Here is a 20,514-nt window from a genome sequence, read left to right on the forward strand (position 1 = left end):
AGAGTTTGCAAACTTAAAAGCCCAGAAAAATCACCTTAATGCCTTGCAGTTGAACAACTGGCACCTGGAGGCTGGCTTCTGGCTCAGCCCAGAATTCTCTGGTTTGTGGCATTGAGTCCCCAGAGATAGGGTTCCTGGGAGTTCTGGAGTAGAAGGGGTTTCCTGAGGTCCCTGGTCAGACACCACGTGCTCCATACAAGGAACTGAAGCTGAGACAGGTGACTCGAGAGCAGGTGTCCTGGCAGGTGGGTGGTAGTGCCAGGCTCAGGCTGACAGCCTAATGTTCTTCCCCACTTGGCAAGAGCCCACAGATCTAAGTAAGAAAGCAGGCAGACACCAGTCATCTCCCACCCTCCCACCTCCCCCCCCTCCACCCAAAGAAAAAAGTGGATCCTGAGCAGAGGTGAAGAGAACCTTAGCTGTTTGGTAAGAGGAGGGAGCCTTCTGCTGGGAGGTTTTCACACTTCACATTAGCAGGAGTGATCCCTTTATTCCCGTGACAAATGAAAGGAGCAGAGGGGAGGGATGTTGTTCAGGCCAGAGAAACGCTTTAGCAGAACTTCATAAAAACAGAGTGTCCAGGAATTTCCCTAAATTTATTTAGCGTTTTTTGGTTTAGATCTCAGGCTGGCTTGAGAATTTTAAATTTATCAAATGAGAAAGATTACATCTCTAAATGGCAGGCCTTTTTCAAAAAGCAATTGGCCTTCATGGAGGCAAGTGCCTCCTGGACTCGACTTCTGGAAAAGTACCGCACTCAACAAGTTACAAACCCGATCACGTTTCCTGCCTGAGAAAGGAGGTCTAGAAAGCTTTCCGGATCACAACCACTTCTTCCAAGCAGGAATTTGATATCCTTAGTCTTTCCTTTTTCCCGTTCTTGGATCCCAGACAGTGAAGACGCACCCTAACCTCTACTGGGTCACGTGCTCCTCTGAGTGGAGCGGCCTGTTTGCCTGACAGCCGCTTGGGGGCATCATTTCCTAATGGACATGCTCCACCCACAATAAATAATGCGAGCTGACCTGGGGCCTTGGAGTATGGGACGTGCAGCGTAATAGGAACTTCGTGGGTCTCAGAGCAACCCCCATCTCTTCTTCTATCTCACAACACTCTGCTTCCAGAATCTCCCGGTCCTGAGTCTTACCCCCTTGGTGACACCTTGGCAGGTGCTTTGTGCCCTGGACGGGATAGCCAGAACCCTGTGTGTTGGGAGCAGCCCTTGCTACCTGTGTGGCCTGTTCTGGGCATTGAGTGCTGCGGATGTGAAAGCACCCCGCTACCAAACACACAAACTGCTTCCCTGCATGTTGGCTGGCTTCCCCTCACCCCCCGGTGTAACAGAGGCAGACTGAAGCCCTGCTCTTGTAAGCAAGCCAGCAAACATTTACAGACCGTGGTGCCGAGGGCCAGCTCTGGGGAGGGATGCGATGGGACTGGCCCCGTGCCAAGGAGCTTTTGCTGTTGAGAGTTGAGCGTTTATCAGCAGGTGGAGGCGGTGCCAAGCCTTCTGCCCCTCCCAGCACTGGGGGAGCCCCAGGGCAGCACAGAGCTTGGCATAAAGCAGCTCTGTCAAGCACCAGCTGCCTCCCAGGGTCAGCTCCTGGGAACAACTTGGCGGGAAAGAGAAAGACAAGAAGCTGGCTGGCTTTACCATGAGCCTCTGGCCCTCGTTCCAGAAACGGAAGCCCTCACCTTGCTTAAGAGCTTCTCGATGGGGAAGGTGGCAGCGGGCTCTAGTGGGTGGGTGTTTGATCCTGGCCCCCCGCCTGGCTTCCCAGTCCAGAGCCTGGGATGGCAAGAGAAACTTCGTGTATTCGTTCATTCGGGCCAGCCATCTCAGACTGCAGAGACATACTCTTGGAACTTCCTCTGGTTAGATTAGGATTAGGGAAGTCTCTGATGGCAGGAGGATTGTTTTGTTTCTTTGTTTCTTGGCCTTCCAAGTGGCTCAGTCATGGCTGTGAATGAAACGGGAGCAGAACGGGGGAGCTCGTTGGTTTTTCTCTGTGTCGGGGGTGGAGGGGAGCAGGTTGTCCTCAGGGTGGACTGCGGCCCGCCCCCGCCCCCCCCCCCCACCATGGGGGGGGTGCGTGTTTGTTGTGGGGGTCTGCGCACAGAGTGTCCCGCACGCCGTTAATGCCTGCGTCTCTCTGGTCCCCAGGTGCTGCACCTATACTGCGACACGTGCTCCGTGCCCATCTGCCGCGAGTGTACGGTGGGCCGGCACGGCGGCCACAGCTTCGTCTACCTCCAGGAGGCGCTGCAGGACTCGCGGGCCCTCACCATCCAGCTGCTGGCCGACGCCCAGCAAGGCCGCCAGGCCATCCAGGTCAGTCCCTCCCCACCCTTCACCTGTCTCCCTGGTTCTTCCTGGCACAGAAAACCTTTCCCACCCCCCCTTTCAGATGTGTGCAGATGTTTGGGTGTGCCATGGGACAGTGACCCCGATGAGCCCACGTGGCAGGCAGCGGCAGTCACATGAGGGCGGAGGGGGCAGGGCATGGAGACCTCACAGTCTCGTGAAGATGACAGTGATGTGGCTTGAGTTACCAGCTGCTCCGGGCAAGTTTCCCATCCAAGTTCCTCTCTCCCGCCTTTCCCCCACCCCCCGCCCCAATCCAATGGACATCAGCCTGCTTCAGTCAGAACTGTAGGAAGACTGTCCTCATCTTGCTACCCAGATTGGTTTACAGGTGAGAAATAAGTGAGCATGGGAAATTTTATATAAGGTTCAGAGTCTCAAACTTCCCCGGGAGCTAAATAAGGTCATGTAGGAAGGGATACATGTAACTTTGGGACACAGGGAAGTTCACTTACATAGGTAATAATAGTGTTGCCTGATCCAGGTTGACAGGGTTTTAGGAAAATAAAAAAATCAGGTTGTTTTCCTTGTCTGGTAGGATGAGCTTGAAAGTTCAAGCATTACTAATCCTTGAGCAGAAATTGAATAGGAAACTGTTTAGAATGTGAATTATTTTTTAAAAAAAGATTTTTGGAAGGAGACGGTAAAGAATCGATCATGCTCTAGGGAAGAAGGATGGTTTAGGATTTTAGTAAGTTTCTCAGAACTGTCAACATTTCTATGCCTGATACTGAAGTAATCTTTCTGCTGAGTCAGGTTATCTGATAGCCACATGCTGGGAAAGATTGAGGGCAGGAGGAGAAGGGAATGACAGAGGGTGAGATGGTTGGATGGCCTCACCCACTTGATGGACATGAGTTTGCGCAAACTCCGGGAGATGGTGAAGGACAGGGAAGCCTGGCAGGCTGCAGTCTGTGGGGTTGCAAAGAGTCAGACTCAACTTAGCAACTGAACAACAGCAAATGTAATCTGAGAATATCATAAAGGTTTTCCCTGGGGCCAGCCATAGTTTGGATCAGGAATATAGTTGGTTTCCACTTAAGACAGCCTTGATTCTTTACTTACTTTTTCATCACATGTAAGATGCCATTAATTGTAAGATACACATTTATTTAGCATACAACCAAGAAAAGAAAGAAGCCCACTGACAATGTTAAGACGAATCATAGTTTCAAAGATACTCAATGTGATAAAGTATCACTCATATCTGCTGTGGTGGCCTGTATCGGTGACACTTGCTTCTCCCTTATCTTCTGACTATCAGGCCACTTTAAATACCTGTCATCAGGTCACCACTGTTCTCTATGCAGACATCACTAATCGCTTTCGGCACTTTTCTCCCTGAAACCCAGATTTGGCCTCAGACTCTCCTCGCTGCTAAGTGGCCGCCACTCAATAGTCAGCTGGCATCACTGACTTCCCTGCCCAGATTGGGATCCTCAACTTCAAGTGTTTGATTGAATCTGTTAACATTTGAAGACAACCTTTTTTTCCTCAAGTGCCATGCTTGTTCGGTGATCTTTCTTCTTTCCTCCCTCCCCCGCCCCCCTTTTCTTTGCTTCCTTCTTATTTATTTTAAAAATACTTATTTTTGGTTTTGCCGGGTCTTAATTGCGGCACACAGGATCTTTAGTTTTGGCATGTGGAATCTAGTTCCCCGACCAGGGGTCGAACCAGGCCCCCTGAATCAGGATCACAAAGTCCCAGCTGTCAGACCACCAGGGAAGTCCCTCTTCTTCTTTTTTAAAAAATTAATTATTTTAATTGGAGGATTACTTTATAATATTGTGGTGGTTTTTGCCGTACATCAACATGAATCAGCCACAGTGCACACTTCTTTTTTTATATCAACTGTGTGTTTCTGTTTTCCAAGCTTCCCCATCCCTTTCACCCACTGCCATTTCCCCCAACCCATCTGCCTCCTGCGTCCTTCAAATGCTCTGCATAGATAATGGGAACTAGTTAAGCAGGTCCCGGTCTTCACACCTTGGAGTGCAGTGCATGTCTGAAAGTTGTGTAGGATTTGGAGAAGAAAGATCCATATGGTCTCTTCATACCAAGCTTTTATGACTTTGAGAATGGAAACGACTCAAATTACAACCAGAGCTTTGCTCCTCTTCTACCTGTTTTGGGCTTCCCTGGTGGCTTGGCTGGTAAAGAATCCACCTGCAGTATAGGAGACCTGAGTTCAGTTCCTGGGTTGGGAGGATCCCCTGGAGAAGGGAAAGGCTACCCACTCCAGTGTTCTGGCCTAGAGAATTCCACGGACTGTGTAGTCCATGGGGTCACAAAGAGTCAGACACAACTGAGCAACTTTCACTTCAATTTTACCTGTTAGGAAAATGGAAGAAGTACTTCTTACCATAGAGTAGGAGGGCCAAACCCAAGGGGAGAAGATGCTGAGAGCAGCCTGGCTAGGAGAGGGTAAGGTGGGGGGTGACCAGACCCTCACTGTCCATGTTGTCACGCAAGGGGGGGTGGTGGTCACTGCCCTCCGGCCAGTTCTTGCCCTGTAGGAATGTGCACCTGTTATTTCCATTTCTTCTGATTTTAATGGAAAATCAGTTTGGTAAGTAATATGACATTAATGTAAACCTAAGGCAGCTTGATGCCTTTGCTTACCATCGGGGAGGCATTTTAAAATGTTACAGACATAGGCGTGGTTGGCTCAGTGATATAGACGAGGACATCGGCTCTGTGCTAACTGATACCCAGCACCCTGGAAACAGGGCATACCCATTACTGGTGTGCCAACCCGCCCTTTCGTGGTCGTGCCATCTGAGGCAGGGGCTGCAGTGTTTCAAACAGCATTATCTAGAAGTGGGAGAAAGGCCCTTGTTTCTTCCTTTTGACTTCCTGTTCTCATCAGCAGCTCTTTTCCCCTCCTGGCAGCAGAAGTTGGTTCCAGTTCCCAGCTGTTGCTACTCCCAGAGTGAGCTGGGCCCTGGGGTGTCCCTCCCCACACTTCTGGGTCCCAGTAACCCCTACTTTTCTTTGTTCTCAGACACCACCCCTTGGTGTCTGACTGAAGTTACTCTCTCAGTCCTCAGGGTGCCCTTTGCCTTAGCAGGTCTCCACTTCCTATACAACCGAATTCCTTGCATTAAATCGTCTCTATTTAAATGTCGAGTGAGGTTTCTCTTTTTCTGAATCAGTCCCGACTGACAAACCTGAGATGTTTTGAAAGCTAGTGACTCTGTTATATCTCTGCTCATACACACACTCACTTGATTGGTCAGTCTTAACTTTTTCTCTTTGGGGTAACTTTTTCTCTTTGGGGTAATTTGGATACATCCATCTATTTCAGCTTGTCGGCTGCTGTATTAGTTTCCTTGCGCTGCTATAAACCGGGTGACTTACAGCAATAGGGGTTTATTTTTTCGGGGTTCTGGAGGATCTAAGTCAGAAACCAAGATATCACTAAGGCTGTGCTCCTTGTAAAGACTTTAGGGAAGAACTTTGTCTTGCTTCTTCCTGCCTTGACTTTACCTGCATCACTTCCAGTTTCTTCCTGTGTCCACCCACGGCCCTCTGAGCCTCCCTGGTGGCTCAGACGGTAAAGAATCTGCCCGCAAAGGTGGAGACCCAAGTTCGATCCCTGGGTTGGAAAGATCCCCTAGAGAAGGCAATGGCAACCCACTCCATTATTCTTGCCTGCAGAATTCCATTGACAGGAGCCTGGCGGGCTACAGTCTGCGGGCTTACAAAGAGTTGGGCACGACTGAGCGACTGACTCTTTGACTTTTCACCTTCCCCCAGCCCTGTATGGTAAGAGTCATTGGATTTAGGACTCAGGCTAGTCCGCTGTGACCTCATCTTAAACAGTAACATTTGCAAAGACCTTATTTCCAAGTTAAGTCATTTCCTGCACTTTCAGGCACATCTGAATTTTGGCAGGATGGTGTTTAACCCACTGCAGTCATGGGTGGGTGTTCTTCCAGTTTTAGTGAAGGAAGTGACATCTGAGCTGAGGTTTGGAATTTTGGGGTGACTTTGGAGGTGAAAGCCATTCCAGGCCATGGATAGCCTATGAGGCATTCAGATCAGCCAGGTACCAGCTCCCATCCACTCAGTGGGTCCTTAGGCCTCCTGGGGATGTTTACTATGTCTGGTTTGGGGGCAGCTGCATGAAGTTTCCATGCCATTAATGTGTCTTCCAACTGAGCGTGAAGGGTGGTCCGTTAGGGGTCTCGATTATAAGTGACTGAATGAATTTTAGCTGATTCTTGTTGTTTAGTTTCTTAAGTTGTTGTCTGATTGTTTTTCGACCCCATGGACTGTACTCCACCAGGGAATTCCCTGGCAAGAATACTAGAGTGGGTTTCCATCCCCTTCTTCTGGGCATCTTCTTGACCCAGGGATTGAACCCACGTCCCCTGCAGATTCTGTACTGCTAAGCCACCAGGGAAGCCCTTGTCACAACTGATTAGCTGAGAGCATGGTCCTGAAAATAAGGTTGGTCATGTATTGTTTGATTCCATTTGTCTGAAATACCAGAATAAACAGACCTATAGAGACAGTAGGTGTTGGATGCTGTGGGGGAGAGGAGGGGATGGCGAACGACTGCTTCATGGGCGTGGATGCTTCTTTTTGGGTGAGGATGGTGCTCTGGAGCCAGATGGTGGTGGTGACTGCACCATGTTGCATGTGCTGAGTGTCTCTCGTGGGATCACGTCTCAAGGGAGGAGGTATGAATAGGCCTACTTACTTGTATGATGTGGCTAAGTGAGGTGAAGGGAGAGGATGGTTGCGCCTTTGTTGCAGGGGCTTAACAGCTAGGCACTGTTAATAATAGCCATATTTGACTCCAGGCCAGGGTCTGGACCCAGCTCTTGCCAAGTATTGTTCTGCATTTTTCTCACGTTCACCCCAAAGTTGGAGAAGGCCAGGAACACATCTGAGACCTTAGAAACTAGTAGGAGGGGAAGTTGGGATCTGAACGAACCTGGGTTTCTGAGCCCCAGGACAGCCATCCAGCCTGGCTTACCCAGGACGGGTGCCGGCCACGGATGCGTTCCATGTCCCAGAAAGCCTCCTGTGCCAGGCACACGGTTGACTGCTCACCTGCAGCTGATTGCTGAGCCCAGGCAGGATCCAGACCCTTAAGGCCTCCCTGGTTTCCTCCTAATCTAGGCCACAGCAGTTGGTTTGGAATCCCTGATTTAATACCTCAGTATCTCCAATCCTTGTGGCTTCTCAACACGCATCATGTAATATTCATGAAAACACCAGGCCTTCTGTCTGGATTAATTTTTTATGAGCAATACTACGTCTGATTAAACGGGCTGATTTACTGGGGGCTGGTGGTACAGGGTGGGGGCGTGGCGGGGGCAGGGATGGGCTCTGGCAAGCTATGTCTGGCCAGGTGTGGCTTCTCAGGTGGGTTCAACACCGTTCCCAGTTTGCACTTGGCGTTGCTTCTGAACTGGGCTGTAGCCTGTGGCATGCCTCCCTCCAGGGACATGCTTAGCCTTCGGGGTTTCCCCCAGGTAGGGACCCGGGCCGGAAAGCCTGTGGGAAGTCACTCGTGTGCCTGGAGTCGTATAGTTCACATCTGACCCTGAGTCCCCAGTTTTGGGCTGGAGCCCAGCTGCAGTGGTTTCACTGTGTCGGAGTATCTCTTTAACAATCCTGACATTCACTGTGGAGCTGCCATTTCTCATACAAAGAAGCCCAGCCCTTGCCCAGCAGCTCCTCCAGTTACATGTCAGACAGAATCCCTTCTTTCTCCCAATACTCGCTCTCTTTCCAAGGATGGGGACCATGAGGCCTGGGTGGGGGCCCGTGGCATTCATTTTTCAGGGCTGAAGAGAAGCAGCCTTAAGAGTTGCCTGTGGGGAGTGAAGGTCTTTGTCGTGCTCTGAGATTGCTTTTGGTTTTCCAGCTGAGCATCGAGCAGGCCCAGACGGTGGCAGAGCAGGTGGAGATGAAGGCGAAGGTGGTGCAGTCGGAGGTCAAAGCTGTGACTGCGAGACACAAGAAAGCCCTGGAGGAGCGGGAGTGTGAGCTGCTGTGGAAGGTAACTGGGGGCGCCCCACCCCACCCTGGGCCAGCTCGGTGGCCACATGTCCCCTGTGAGCCACAGCGGGACAGTGAGTGTTCTAATATTGTCCCCTGGACCCTGGCTCGGACTTTCGAATAGTCTGCAGAAAGATGCTGCTGCTGCTAAGTCGCTTCAGTCGTGTCCGACTCTGTGCGACCCCATAGATGGCAGCCCACCAGGCTCCCCCTGTCCCTGGGATTCTCCAGGCAAGAACACTGGAGTGGGTTGCCATTTCTTTCTCGCACAAAGATGCAGGCGTATCTAGACATTGCTGGTGCCCTCTGAGCAGAAAGACTCCTTTTCAGAAGTAGTCAGGTCCCTGAGATTGGATGGAGTCTTGGGTTTTCATGACACTTTTTTGGGGGGGCATGTGGGATCTTAATTCCCCAACCAGGGATGGAAGCCGCGCCCCCTACAGGGGTAGCCCTCGGAGTGCGAGTCCTAACCACTGGACCACCAGGGGGAGTCCCAGGAGGCTCGGGTTTTCTATTGCAGACACAACAAAATTCTAGGCAGAGAGAGAGTACAGTGGAGGCTGCCATCAGGAAAGCAGGCTGCTTGGACACATCCTTAGTTTTGGTGCCCTGGCTGGTGGGACTTCCTGACCCCTTGTGGAAAGCCAGTTTTCCGTGTGGGGGCAGTGAATGTGTGTGCCCTTTTCTTCCTGTTGGAGCAGGAAGGAGCGCAGAGCCCGCTGGTGTGCTGTTTAGATAACATCAGCTGGAGAGATGACTCGCCCCACCCACGTCCCCAGCAGCATTTTCTTGTCAGATTTTCCACCCTTGCCCAGGAAGAAAAGGGCAGGAGGCCTGAGAGGCTCCAGTGCCTCATGCCAGTTCAACTGGAACCAGTCACCATCTCAGAACACACAACGACAACTACGCAGGGACTTCACTGGTGGTCCACTGGTTAAGACTGTGCTTCCAATGCAAGGGGCTCGGGTTCCATTCCTGGTTGGGGAACTAAGATCCCACGTGTTATTTGGCACAGCCAGAAAAAAATTGAAAAAAGGTGCCAGCAAAGACTATGCAGAGCTTATGTAAATGGGTGTACTTGGGTGTGTGGTGCTTGTTTGGCTCATTGCATTTTGATTTTCTTTTTAAAATTATTTGGTTTTGGTTGCACTTGATCTTCATTGCTGCTCAGGGGCTTCCTCTAGTTGTGTGTGGCGAGGGGCGCTACTCTTCTCTGCAGTTTGGGGATTTGTTTTGTTACGGAGCACAGTCTGGAGGCACACGGTCTGAATTCAGTAGTTGGAGCTCGTGGGCTCTAGACCTGGGCTGAGTAGCGGTGGTGCATGGGCTTAGTGCCCCAAGGCACGTGAGATCATCCTGGATCAGGGATTGAACCCATGTCCCCTGCATTGGCAGGCAGATGCCTATCCGCTGGGCTACTCGGGCAGTCTGACGGCTTCTTGATTTCTGAAAATGATCCTTGTCAATTTCCTATGCCCTAATACAGTGAATTGTGCCGGCCTTTTGGAAGGCTGCGTTGGCTTCTGCATTGCCCCTCCCTGTCTGCTTTCTGCCTTCTCGGGTCTCTCAAGGAATATGGCTCCCCGCTCCCTCTTGGCAGGAGAGTCCTCAGGTAGAAACGGGCCAAGAGTTCATTCACACGGTTTATTCGGGCACCTCTGTGGGCTTGCCACAGTTTTCAGACACTCTGATGTCCCCCCAGTCTGCTGGTCCCATGCCACCCACGAATGTTAATTATAACCGAAAGAGGCCCCCTTCTTGCAACCTGAGAGCTCTGTGGTGAACTCTGCCACAAACTTGCTCTTCTGGATTTGTGGATGAAAAGGCCTTTGTGTGCGGGGGTTTCTGCAGACCTCACCTTAGTTCCCCTCCCTCTGGTGGGCCCAACTTGCATCCTCCTCCCTCTCAGGGCAGTGCTCTTTCAGGAGCACTAGAGAGCACGCACTTTACCATAGGAGAAGCAGATTGGGAAGCAGAGTCTGTCTCTTCTTCATGTAAGCAGCTTCTTGTTTACTTGCCTAAAAACTCACTCTTGGATGACCCAAAATCAGCTTGCCCATTCTGGACACACAGCAGTCCCATTCATCTTTGCTCTCTGCTGGAGTGCCTTGCCCCAGATCCTGGGGAGTCCGCCTTCTCCACTAATTACGAAGTTTTCTGCTCCCTCCTGCCTGTCCCTGCCTGGGCACCTTTGTATAATGTTTTCTTTTTGTGTCTCTTGGTTATTGAAGATACTTGAGTGCTGGGTGACCCAGTTTTACATGTCTGGATGCACCTCCTTTCTTGTGGCTTACACATTTCCAGCCACACAGTTGAGGGATCAGAACCGAGGCCCAGAGATATGGTCCAGAGTGACGACAGAGGATATGGCTTCTCTTTGGTCCCCACCTGGGCCTCTCTGCACGCACGTCCTTCCAGAGTGGACAGATGAATGTGCAGGAATTGGGTTCAGAATCATGTTATCCACCCCGCAAGGGAAAATCGGATTAAATCCAGCCCTTCTACCAGTGAACCCTTATTCTAAAATAGACACTCTGTGGCTTTCAGATCAGTTAGGCACTCAGAAGTCACGGTCCTCTCTGCAGAACAGTGCAGACTAGCCGGGCGGCTGGTTTGTTCTCTTCACGGAGCAAAACACTTAAACTTAGAGGAATCTCAAGTTATTTCATGTGAAAGAATGGAGAGACGGCTGTTTCATCAAACAGAAATCCCATGATCCCTAATAGTGTGGTTTGGGACCCTCAGAAACAGGACAGAAGCCATGTTTTTACATCCTGCAGCATTTTAGGGTTAGAGGCCCCTTTGGAGATAATCCAAGCCAGCGGTTGCCAAAAAAGGCAGTGTCTCCAGATTTGGGGTGTGGGGCCTCTTAGACTCCCTGTTGAAAATCTCTAAAACCTGTGAACAGAGAAAAACAGGATGGGGGACAGAGGGGGGATTAGTTTGTAATCTGGAATTAGATGCTCACCAAATCCTTCCTTATATTCCCTCCACACACAAAGTGTTCTCCCACTGATTGTGTGTGTACGTATGTTGAGAAAGAGACAGAGAGAAATAACCTTCAAGAGACTTCCGGCCCTTGTGTAGAAGATTCAGTCTGTTGGGATTCAGCTTTGCACTCCAGTCCGTTGGGCAGTCCGCCCGGCCTCTGGTCCCATGTCTGCCACTTTACTCTCCACCTTCAAGGCTATATGTCCCTCCTCTAAGACAGACCTCCCTCGTGAGTCTCCATCACACTCTGTGTCTACCCTCTAACCCCTAGCACTGTCTTAATTATTCTTTTTGTCTTTCGTTGCTTGCTTAGTATCTGTCTTTTCAAATTACAAGCTCAGTGGGGTGAGGCCCGTGTTTTCTGTTGGCCGCGTGTATCTCTAGCACCTGGTGCAGCGGAGCTGCTCAGGAAATGTCTACATCTGTCACATGGCTGTTTTTAACTTTTATTTAATTTTTAAGAGGCTTCCCTGATAGCTTGGTTGGTAAAGAATCTGCCTGCAGTGTGGGAGACCTGGCTTCGATCCCTGGGTTGGGAAGATCCCCTGGAGAAGGGAAAGGCTGCCCACTCCAGTATTCTGGCCTGGAGAATTCCATGGACTGTATAGTCCACATGGTTGCAACAAGTCAGACATGACTGAGCAACTCTCACTTCAAATTTTTTAAAAAATATTTTGTTTATTCGACTGCACTGGCCTTCATTGGAGCACATGGGATCTTGAGCTGTGGCATGTGAACTCTTGGGTGCAGCATGTGTAATCCAGTTCCCTGACTAGGAATTGAACCTGGGCCTCCTGCATTGGGAGCATGGAGTCTTAGCCACTGGACCACCAGGGGGAAGTCCCTAATTTCTAGCTTAGAGAAAAGTTGCAGGGATAATAAAAGAACGCCATGTATGCATGACCCAGATTCACCGGTGATTTACATCTTGTTCCATTTTCATCATTGTATGTGTATGTGTGTGTGTGTGTATATGTGTGCACACATGCCTGCAGTTTGAGAGTAAGTTGGAATGTTGGCAACTCGGCACCTTTACAACTAAATGTGCATTTCCTCTGAGCAAGGACATTCTCTTAATCAAAACCAGGAAGTTTAGTCTTGATACTACACTAGTTTCAAATCTTGAGTCTAGTCCGCGGTCACATTTCACCAATAGTAGTTTTTTTGTTACTGGTGTTTTTCAGCCACACCACCAGGCATGTGGGATCTTTGTTCCCTGACCAGGGATGGACCCTGCACCCTCTGCGATGGAAGCGCAGAGTCGTAACCACTGGACCACCAGGGAAGTCCCACCTGTAATGGGTTCAATAGTAGCATTTTCTCAGTCCAGGATTAGTCATTGCATTTAGCCATCAGGTCTCTGTAGTCATCGCCTCTGACCAGGGAAAGTTCCCTCGCCTTCCTCTGTCTTTGCATTTTGCTATGCTGGGGGCGTGGAGGCCAGTCATTTCTGCAGACTCAAACCTCAGTTTGAGGTTTCCCTCGGTGTGTGAGTCTGTCAGCTGATGAATTGCTTTCTGTCTGTCTTCTGAGCCTCCATGTCCTCTTTTCTGGCTCTCACCTTTCCCTCCAGGTAGAGAAGATCCGCCAGGTGAAGGCCAAGTCACTGTACCTGCAGGTGGAGAAGCTGCGGCAGAACCTGAACAAGCTGGAGAGCACCATCAGCGCCGTCCAGCAGGTCCTGGAGGAGGGCCGGGCGCTGGACATCCTGCTGGCCCGGGACCGCATGCTGGCCCAGGTACAGGAGCTCAAGACCGTCCGCAGTCTCCTGCAGCCCCAGGAGGACGACCGGGTCATGTTCACACCCCCCGACCAGGCCCTGTATCTTGCCATCAAGTCCTTCGGCTTCGTCAGCAGCGGGGCCTTCGCGCCGCTCACCAAGGCCACGGGCGATGGCCTCAAGCGGGCCCTGCAGGGAAAGGTGGCCTCCTTCACCGTCATCGGCTACGACCATGACGGGGAGCCACGGCTGTCGGGGGGTGACCTCATGTCGGCCGTGGTCCTGGGCCCCGATGGCAACCTGTTTGGTGCGGAGGTGAGCGACCAGCAGAACGGGACATACGTGGTGAGCTACCGGCCGCAGCTGGAGGGGGAGCATTTGGTGTCGGTCACCCTGTGCAACCAGCACATCGAGAACAGCCCCTTCAAGGTGGTAGTCAAGTCTGGCCGCAGCTACGTGGGCATTGGGCTCCCTGGCCTGAGCTTTGGCAGCGAGGGTGACAGCGACGGCAAGCTCTGCCGCCCATGGGGCGTGAGCGTGGACAAGGAGGGCTACATCGTGGTGGCCGACCGCAGCAACAACCGCATCCAGGTGTTCAAGCCGTGCGGCGCCTTCCACCACAAGTTCGGCACGCTGGGCTCCCGGCCGGGGCAGTTCGACAGGCCTGCCGGGGTGGCCTGTGATGCCTCCCGCAGGATCGTGGTGGCCGACAAGGACAATCATCGCATCCAGATCTTCACCTTCGAGGGCCAGTTCCTCCTCAAGTTCGGGGAGAAGGGCACCAAGAACGGGCAGTTCAACTACCCCTGGGACGTGGCGGTGAATTCCGAGGGCAAGATCTTGGTCTCAGACACGCGGAACCACCGCATCCAGCTGTTCGGGCCCGACGGGGTCTTCCTGAATAAGTACGGCTTCGAGGGGGCTCTCTGGAAGCACTTTGACTCCCCGCGGGGCGTGGCTTTCAACCACGAGGGCCACTTGGTGGTCACCGACTTCAACAACCACCGGCTCCTGGTCATCCATCCGGACTGCCAGTCGGCCCGCTTCCTGGGCTCCGAGGGCACGGGCAACGGGCAGTTCCTGCGGCCGCAGGGCGTGGCTGTGGATCAGGAGGGGCGCATCATCGTGGCCGACTCCAGGAACCACCGAGTGCAGATGTTCGAGTCCAACGGCAGCTTCCTGTGCAAGTTCGGCGCCCAGGGCAGTGGCTTCGGGCAGATGGACCGGCCCTCCGGCATCGCGGTCACGCCGGACGGGATGATCGTCGTGGTGGACTTCGGCAACAATCGAATCCTCATCTTCTAATCACATTTCCTGGGCTTCTGTGTTTGGGGTGCACGTGTATCCATCTCTCCTCTCTGTCTCTTTCCCCCCCTTTTGAATTTCAAAGAGGAAACTGTCTCAGGGAAAAAAAATTTTTTTTTTTTTTTTTTTTTGCTTTTGTTTGAAAGACAACAAGAAAAGTACAACATTGCTTACGTCCTACCTCATCTTTATTTTTTTACAGATGAATGTACTTATCTTTTCTGCAGGGATTGAGCCTGTGAAGTGATATCTCTATCTACCTCAGAAACCTTTTACATTTCCTTCTCCGACAGGCCCTCTGCCTCCTCCCGCACTCGCTCAGTGGGGGTATCCCTCCCTCCTTCATGGGGTGTGACACGCACTAGCATCTCTGTGGCTGGTGGGGGGCACTGGATGTGTGCGGTGGGGTGCATTCTGTAGATTGAGCCAAGGAAACATGAGAAAACTACTAAGTGAAAAGAAAAAAACAAAAAAAACTATAAAACATGGAAAAATAGGATTTAAGATTCTTAATTGTAGAGTATTTGTGTTCTTAAGAATACTGTGTTTATGGGGTTAGGTTGTATTGTGTGATCTTGATCTTTCTGGGAAAAATCTTTTTTTTTTTTTCCTTTTTTTTCTTTATTTTTTTTTTTAATGCTGCAACAGAGAACTTTCCTGTGTTCTCCTTTTATACCTCAGTGTGTTTCTCATCCTGTTCAACATCAGCATGTTTTCTTACTCCTAGAAGATGTGGCTGTGGCTTGCTAGCCGAGAAAAGCTGACCATTCCTGTTTTAGGGTATGCAGTCTTTATTTCTTCTGAGGGAGGGGGTGTGTGTATGTGTGTGTGTGTGAGAGAGTGCAACCACCTTACACCAAAATAGCAAAACTAAAAATGCTATACCACCTCCCAAAGAACTTTCCTCTCACACTTTGGTTTCTGATAAATAGATGTAGTTCAGGCTTTTTGATTAAAAGTATTCTCAGAAGTTAAGTGATTTTTCGTTTGCTGTTGGTTATAGAGAATACGTTTGAAGGAAGAAGAAAAGTCACCTCTTTCTAAGAATGAGGATTTTCAGGCATGGACTGGAGCGTGGACGCGAGTGGGTGGTGTGCATGTGCTGAGTCGGTCAGCAGAGAGCGTGAGACACAGGCGAGGGACCCCCAGACTGCGGTTGATTGTGGTTCTCTGAACACTAGGCATTTCTCCTCCTAAGATAAGTAGGCAAAGGAATCAACTTTTGTTTTAAAAGCACAATTTTTTTCTGCTTTGGAAGTTCAGGGAGATGGGATGTTTGCAAGTGAAGTAGGAACAGCCTGCTCCCACACCCTCTCCTCAGCTCACCTTCACAGAGCAGTCTGCTCCTGAGCCACGGGGGGTGGTTCGTTTTCCCTGCAAAGGCCTTTGAATGTAAAGGGTTGTAAGCCAAAATCGCCCCAACCTGAACAACGTATAGGACAGAATACCTCTTGTTCAACCAAAGAAGGAAGATGTAGGAAGCCAGTCTCCCCAGCTGCGGAACCATGAGATGGCATCTGCCACTTTACAGGGTGGGTTTGTCAGGGGTTGGACTGGGGTGCAGAGCCTCGCGCTTCTGAGCCTTGGCCGTCTCGGAAATAACTAAAGTGAGAACCAAATTTCAGAGGGGCTCCAGAGAGGGAGGTGCGCCTGGATGCAGTGTTGAATAGGATCTGTCCCCTAACAGATCGGTGTCTGGCCCTGTACTGAAGAGAAATTCCTCTTGCAGTATGGCTAGGGTTTTTAACAAACAGAATAACAAACGGAACAACTCTTGAAGAAAAGGAGATGATGGGAAACAGTGTAGCCAGCCAATCAAATAGCTTTTCCCATCCAGCTTTTTGGGACATTCACGATGTTGCGGTCCCCCGTCTCTTCCCATTGCTTTAGCTCTGGGGTCTCTAAGTGACCAAAATGGGGAAAACCTCGTTCCATAAAGGAGAACCACATGCAATGAAAGACCCCCAAACTGGAAAGCAGCTTCAAATTCCCGTCACCCAGATGCAGTGTTGCTGGGTAGGGAGGTGTCAGGAGACTTTGTTCGGTAAAAGCGCCTCTTCTTTTATTGAAGAATTTAATAGTGATTCCCTAATAGTGAATTCCCCTCTGATTCCTATTCGGTTGTCTTTTATGTTGTCCCTAACTTCTCAGTTCTTTGACTGGTAAAGAGCACATGTAATTAAGCTTTTTTTTTTTTTTTTAATTTTGGAATAACTTGGTGCTGATCGTCCTCCTCTTGGTCCTGCTCCCCCAAATAATCACCAAAGACAACTGATTTTAAATGCTTAATTTTTCTTTTTTTAGCTGGGGAGGGGGAGTGGATCTTGAAAATTCTTTCAAATGTTCTCTGAAACTCAGGTCGTGATTATGGTTAGGCTGAGTTGTTGAAGTCACTACCTTCGGTTAGTCTGTCTTTGGCTTCATCATCTTCACTCTCACTTCTGCTTCCCAGTCTCCCCATTTGTGGGGAAGTATTGGGACCTGAGTGAGAGAGTAGCAGTAACTAAGGCTGCTTCTTGAAAGTTTATCTGTGGATCTGGTTGTGAATCCAGGGTTTCCACACGTGGCTGAAATGACCAGAGCTTCATTAATCGACTGTCCAGTGTGCAGGCTTAAAGCAAACAGGCCCCCTCCTTGAAACGAGCATGGAGGGTGGGTGACGCAGCCTCTTCACTCTTTGTAAAAGATACATCTCCTTACCTTGCCTGCGCCTGGGATTGTGCATCACCACCATTCGAGAAACATGCTCACACTTGGGAAGCTTTTGTTTGTAAAACACTGCCATCTGCGGCTGCTCCCGATTGACTCCTGACCCACAAGGGATTGGTGCAAAGCACTCGGGGTGTGCTTCTTGGACAGTGTGGAATGCTCCGGATCAAAGAGTCATGAGAAAGGCTAGCCTTTGGAGCTCCCTAGAACGAGTGAGGCTGTTCACAATAAGTGTGTACCAGTGCAGGTCTCCCGCCCCTTAGGAGGTGTGACACCAGGGCAGCAGGAATTGGGTCAGAGCAGGAGTCCTTAACGTGGTGTGAAGATAGGTTCCTGGGTGCTGTGAGGGAGGAGGATAAAATGTTTCTGTTCAGGAATGTGATGCTGAGACAGTAATCCCTGTGTATGTCCGATCTGGTCAGGGGATGGGATGGGGTCAGTATATGGTTTGAGATGCCAATTGGATTTAGATGTACAGGTTTAAATATTGCAATGGCTAAAGGAAATCCAAACAACCCACAGAGGCAAACCACTTTTGGTGGACACCAACTTGACATTTCAAAAGTATTACTGGTGTTTGGGTTTGTTTTGTGTGGGTGTTTTTTTTTGTTTGTTTGTTTGTTTTTTTGAATACTGGGTTGGCCAAAAAGTTTGCTGGGGTTTTTCCATAAGGTGTGATGGAAAAACCCAAATGAACTTTTTGGCCAACCTAGTAATTCCTGTGTGAATTTGGTCACGAGAAGCAGTACTATCTCAGCCTGTGCTGTGTGGTGGCTGGCAGGTGGCACTCAAGTTGGCTGGAGCCCAGTGGCCCAGACAGGACCCCAAGTCCACTGACTCTTTGATTGACAGAACCCTTTTAAGTCTAACTTAATTTGGGGAATCACAAGACTAGGGTACCATAAACAAAATCTAAATTACACGCTGGGCCAAAAACAAGTTGCCAGAATCGAAGGCACTTTGAAATGCGGTTGTAAGAGAAGACCGTGAGATTGGCTCCATCTGCTTTATTCTAGTTAAGCCAAAGCTTAATGATTAGAGGAGGGAAGTCTTACTGCCTTCTGTGTGTCTTCCTCTCTGAAGATCTTAAGACTGCTGTGTCCTGGTAGATAGCGAAAGATATGCCAAAGTTATAGGATGGTTTTGTGTTTTGTTTTTTTCTGTTAAAAAAAGAAAAAAATCCGATGGTGCCAAAAAGTATTTATTTAAGACATCACTCTTACTGAGTTTCCAACAGTCTGGGGCTGTATAAAAAGTCTTAATACTTGCGTGTGGTGGAATCGCAGAACCTGGCCCTCCCAATCTTCTCTGGCTGTTTGCAGGCCGGGACATAAAACACAGACAGACACAAAAACACACCCACCCACCCACTCCACTCCACACCGTCTGCTTTTGTTTCCTTTCTACCTCACTTTTGGCAAAAAGTCATCTACCTCACACTGGCATCTGACGGGGTCTCTGGATAGTATTAATCCACCGGGAGTGGGTGGGAGCAGGGAGCTACCTCGAGAAGAAAATGCTTTCATTAATTCCAGAACTGACTTCTCCCAGGAGAAACTTGGACCAACCTTGAAAAAGAAACCTGGAAACCAAATCTTCCTATACTCATGCAGAACAGAGTCCTTAAACCCAAATATTTCTTACCAATCTGGCTTTTTCCCCCACCAGGAGTTAACAACGCACACCGTTAGCACGTTGCTCAGTGTTCTGAAACCATGAGTACATCTGACCTGTTTGAGGACTTAACTGCAAATGAAGACCTTTAGGTCTTTCTTTTACTTTTTTTCTCTTCAAGAGAAAAAATATTTTATCTGTATTTTGAATGTCTACAAATACAGCCTTTTAGGAGCAATTCTAAGGGTCTGGTTGTTGAAAACATCACCTATTGGAAGGGAATGAGCATCCTTTAGACCTCATGATTGTATTTATACCCTTTCTGGACCCAGCTAGGCATGCCTCACCATGACATTGCAGCAATCACTGTCTGACTGAGCAGTGATGGTGAAGGGTGTGTCACTCTTGTTCTGGGTTTGATTTTCCCCCCCCCCTACCAAAGGTAACACATTCTTTGATGGGTTGTTCTTTTCCTTTGCTTGTTGATTAAATACTTGATAAAGTTGAGAAGCACATTACCATGGTAGTACTGTATTGCCTCTCCCCCTCTCTTCCTCCCCTCGCTTCAGTTTTTGTTATAGTTTGGAAGAGAGGGTCCTGAAGACCACGGTCGTCACTGCGCATTCGCTTTAAAGATGTCATGGTGAAGAAATACCTCAATGATGCCTATTTTAAAAACTGATCTTACGGGTTCACAAGCCAGCCTGGTGGGATGTTTTTCCATCATCATTTAACCAGTAATGGTTCTAAAAGTTTTGTGTATCCACATGGTCGTAGACCTCCTTTTAATGATTGTATTAACTTGCAAGCTCAGGTAGTATTTTTCTTAAGGCTCTATCCCAGAGCACACTGACTGAATGTTAATGTGTTTACCTTCTTTAAATAACCAGCTCTGGAATAGTTCTTTGTGTTTCTAGCAGTCTGTGTAGTTGTCTTTTTCAAGAGGAAGATTTTTCACATTTCTGGGATGTTCTTGTTTTTTAGGGCAGTAAGATTTCTTTCTTTTTTCTTCTTCTTCAATTCAGTGCAGGTGAGAGGGTGGGTGGGCAAGGGATGTTGTTTTTAACTAGCATGTTAGGTATATTCGGGTGGGTGGGAGGGTGGTTAGTGTTTGTTGTTGGTTTTTTTTTTTGTTTTTTTTTTTTTAATGAATCTTGCTTAATACTGTCCATTAGCTGTCATGCCCGGTCAACAAAATGCTTTAAATTTGAAAGTGTAGAACACATGGCTTGGTTGAGGGGTTGTTTTTTTTGTTTTTGTGAGAAAAGCAAATGCAAAGTTGGAGAAATTAACACGGGCATGTTGCCTGAGATTAGAATGACTAAGATAAGTTTTTTTTTTTTTTTTTTTTAATTTGTTCAAGGCAGACATGGTGTAAGGAATATGCACCACCAGACTAACTGCCTGGGCCACAGAAACCTATGCTGCAAGCCCTCCTGGTTGCTGACTGCCTCTTGACACTTTTCAAAATGGGCATTGCAGCGGTGGTGTGGATCCTGTCCATTAAGTGGAGAACTGGGGAAGAGAAGGGTTTTCCCCAGACCTTTAAGGTGGGTTCTTGTTTGGGGTGGGGTTTTTTTTTTTTTTTTCCCTCCTCCCTTCTGGAGTTTTACTTTTAAATGATACACTGCAGGCCTCAGGCATGACAGGCAATGAGCAGGTGAAGAACCGATGGGAAAGTGTTCAAAAACTCCTGTGTTAGCTAACAGGCTTCTGAATGTATCGCTGTGGTCCACAGAGGAGGCTGGACAAGGTAGCAAGGAGATGATGTATCAGCTACTGCAGCCTTAAA

At 49.3% G+C, this 20,514-nt stretch overlaps 1 protein-coding gene across 1 annotated transcript in view; it reads left to right on the plus strand.

Moving 5' to 3' along the window:
* TRIM71 (tripartite motif containing 71) overlaps positions 1–19,608 on the plus strand; it is a 65,351-nt gene extending 45,743 nt beyond the window's left edge. The window contains exons 2-4 of the mRNA XM_025272270.3: positions 2,165–2,332; positions 8,250–8,384; positions 12,948–19,608. Coding sequence (XP_025128055.1) covers positions 2,165–2,332; positions 8,250–8,384; positions 12,948–14,399 — 1,755 coding nt within the window. The 3' untranslated portion in view covers positions 14,400–19,608. The remainder of the gene's footprint in view (positions 1–2,164; positions 2,333–8,249; positions 8,385–12,947) is intronic.
* Positions 19,609–20,514: the final 906 nt, after the last annotated feature.

This window comes from Bubalus bubalis, chromosome 21, assembly GCF_019923935.1.
Source record: "Bubalus bubalis isolate 160015118507 breed Murrah chromosome 21, NDDB_SH_1, whole genome shotgun sequence".
NCBI classification, from domain to species: domain Eukaryota; kingdom Metazoa; phylum Chordata; class Mammalia; order Artiodactyla; family Bovidae; genus Bubalus; species Bubalus bubalis.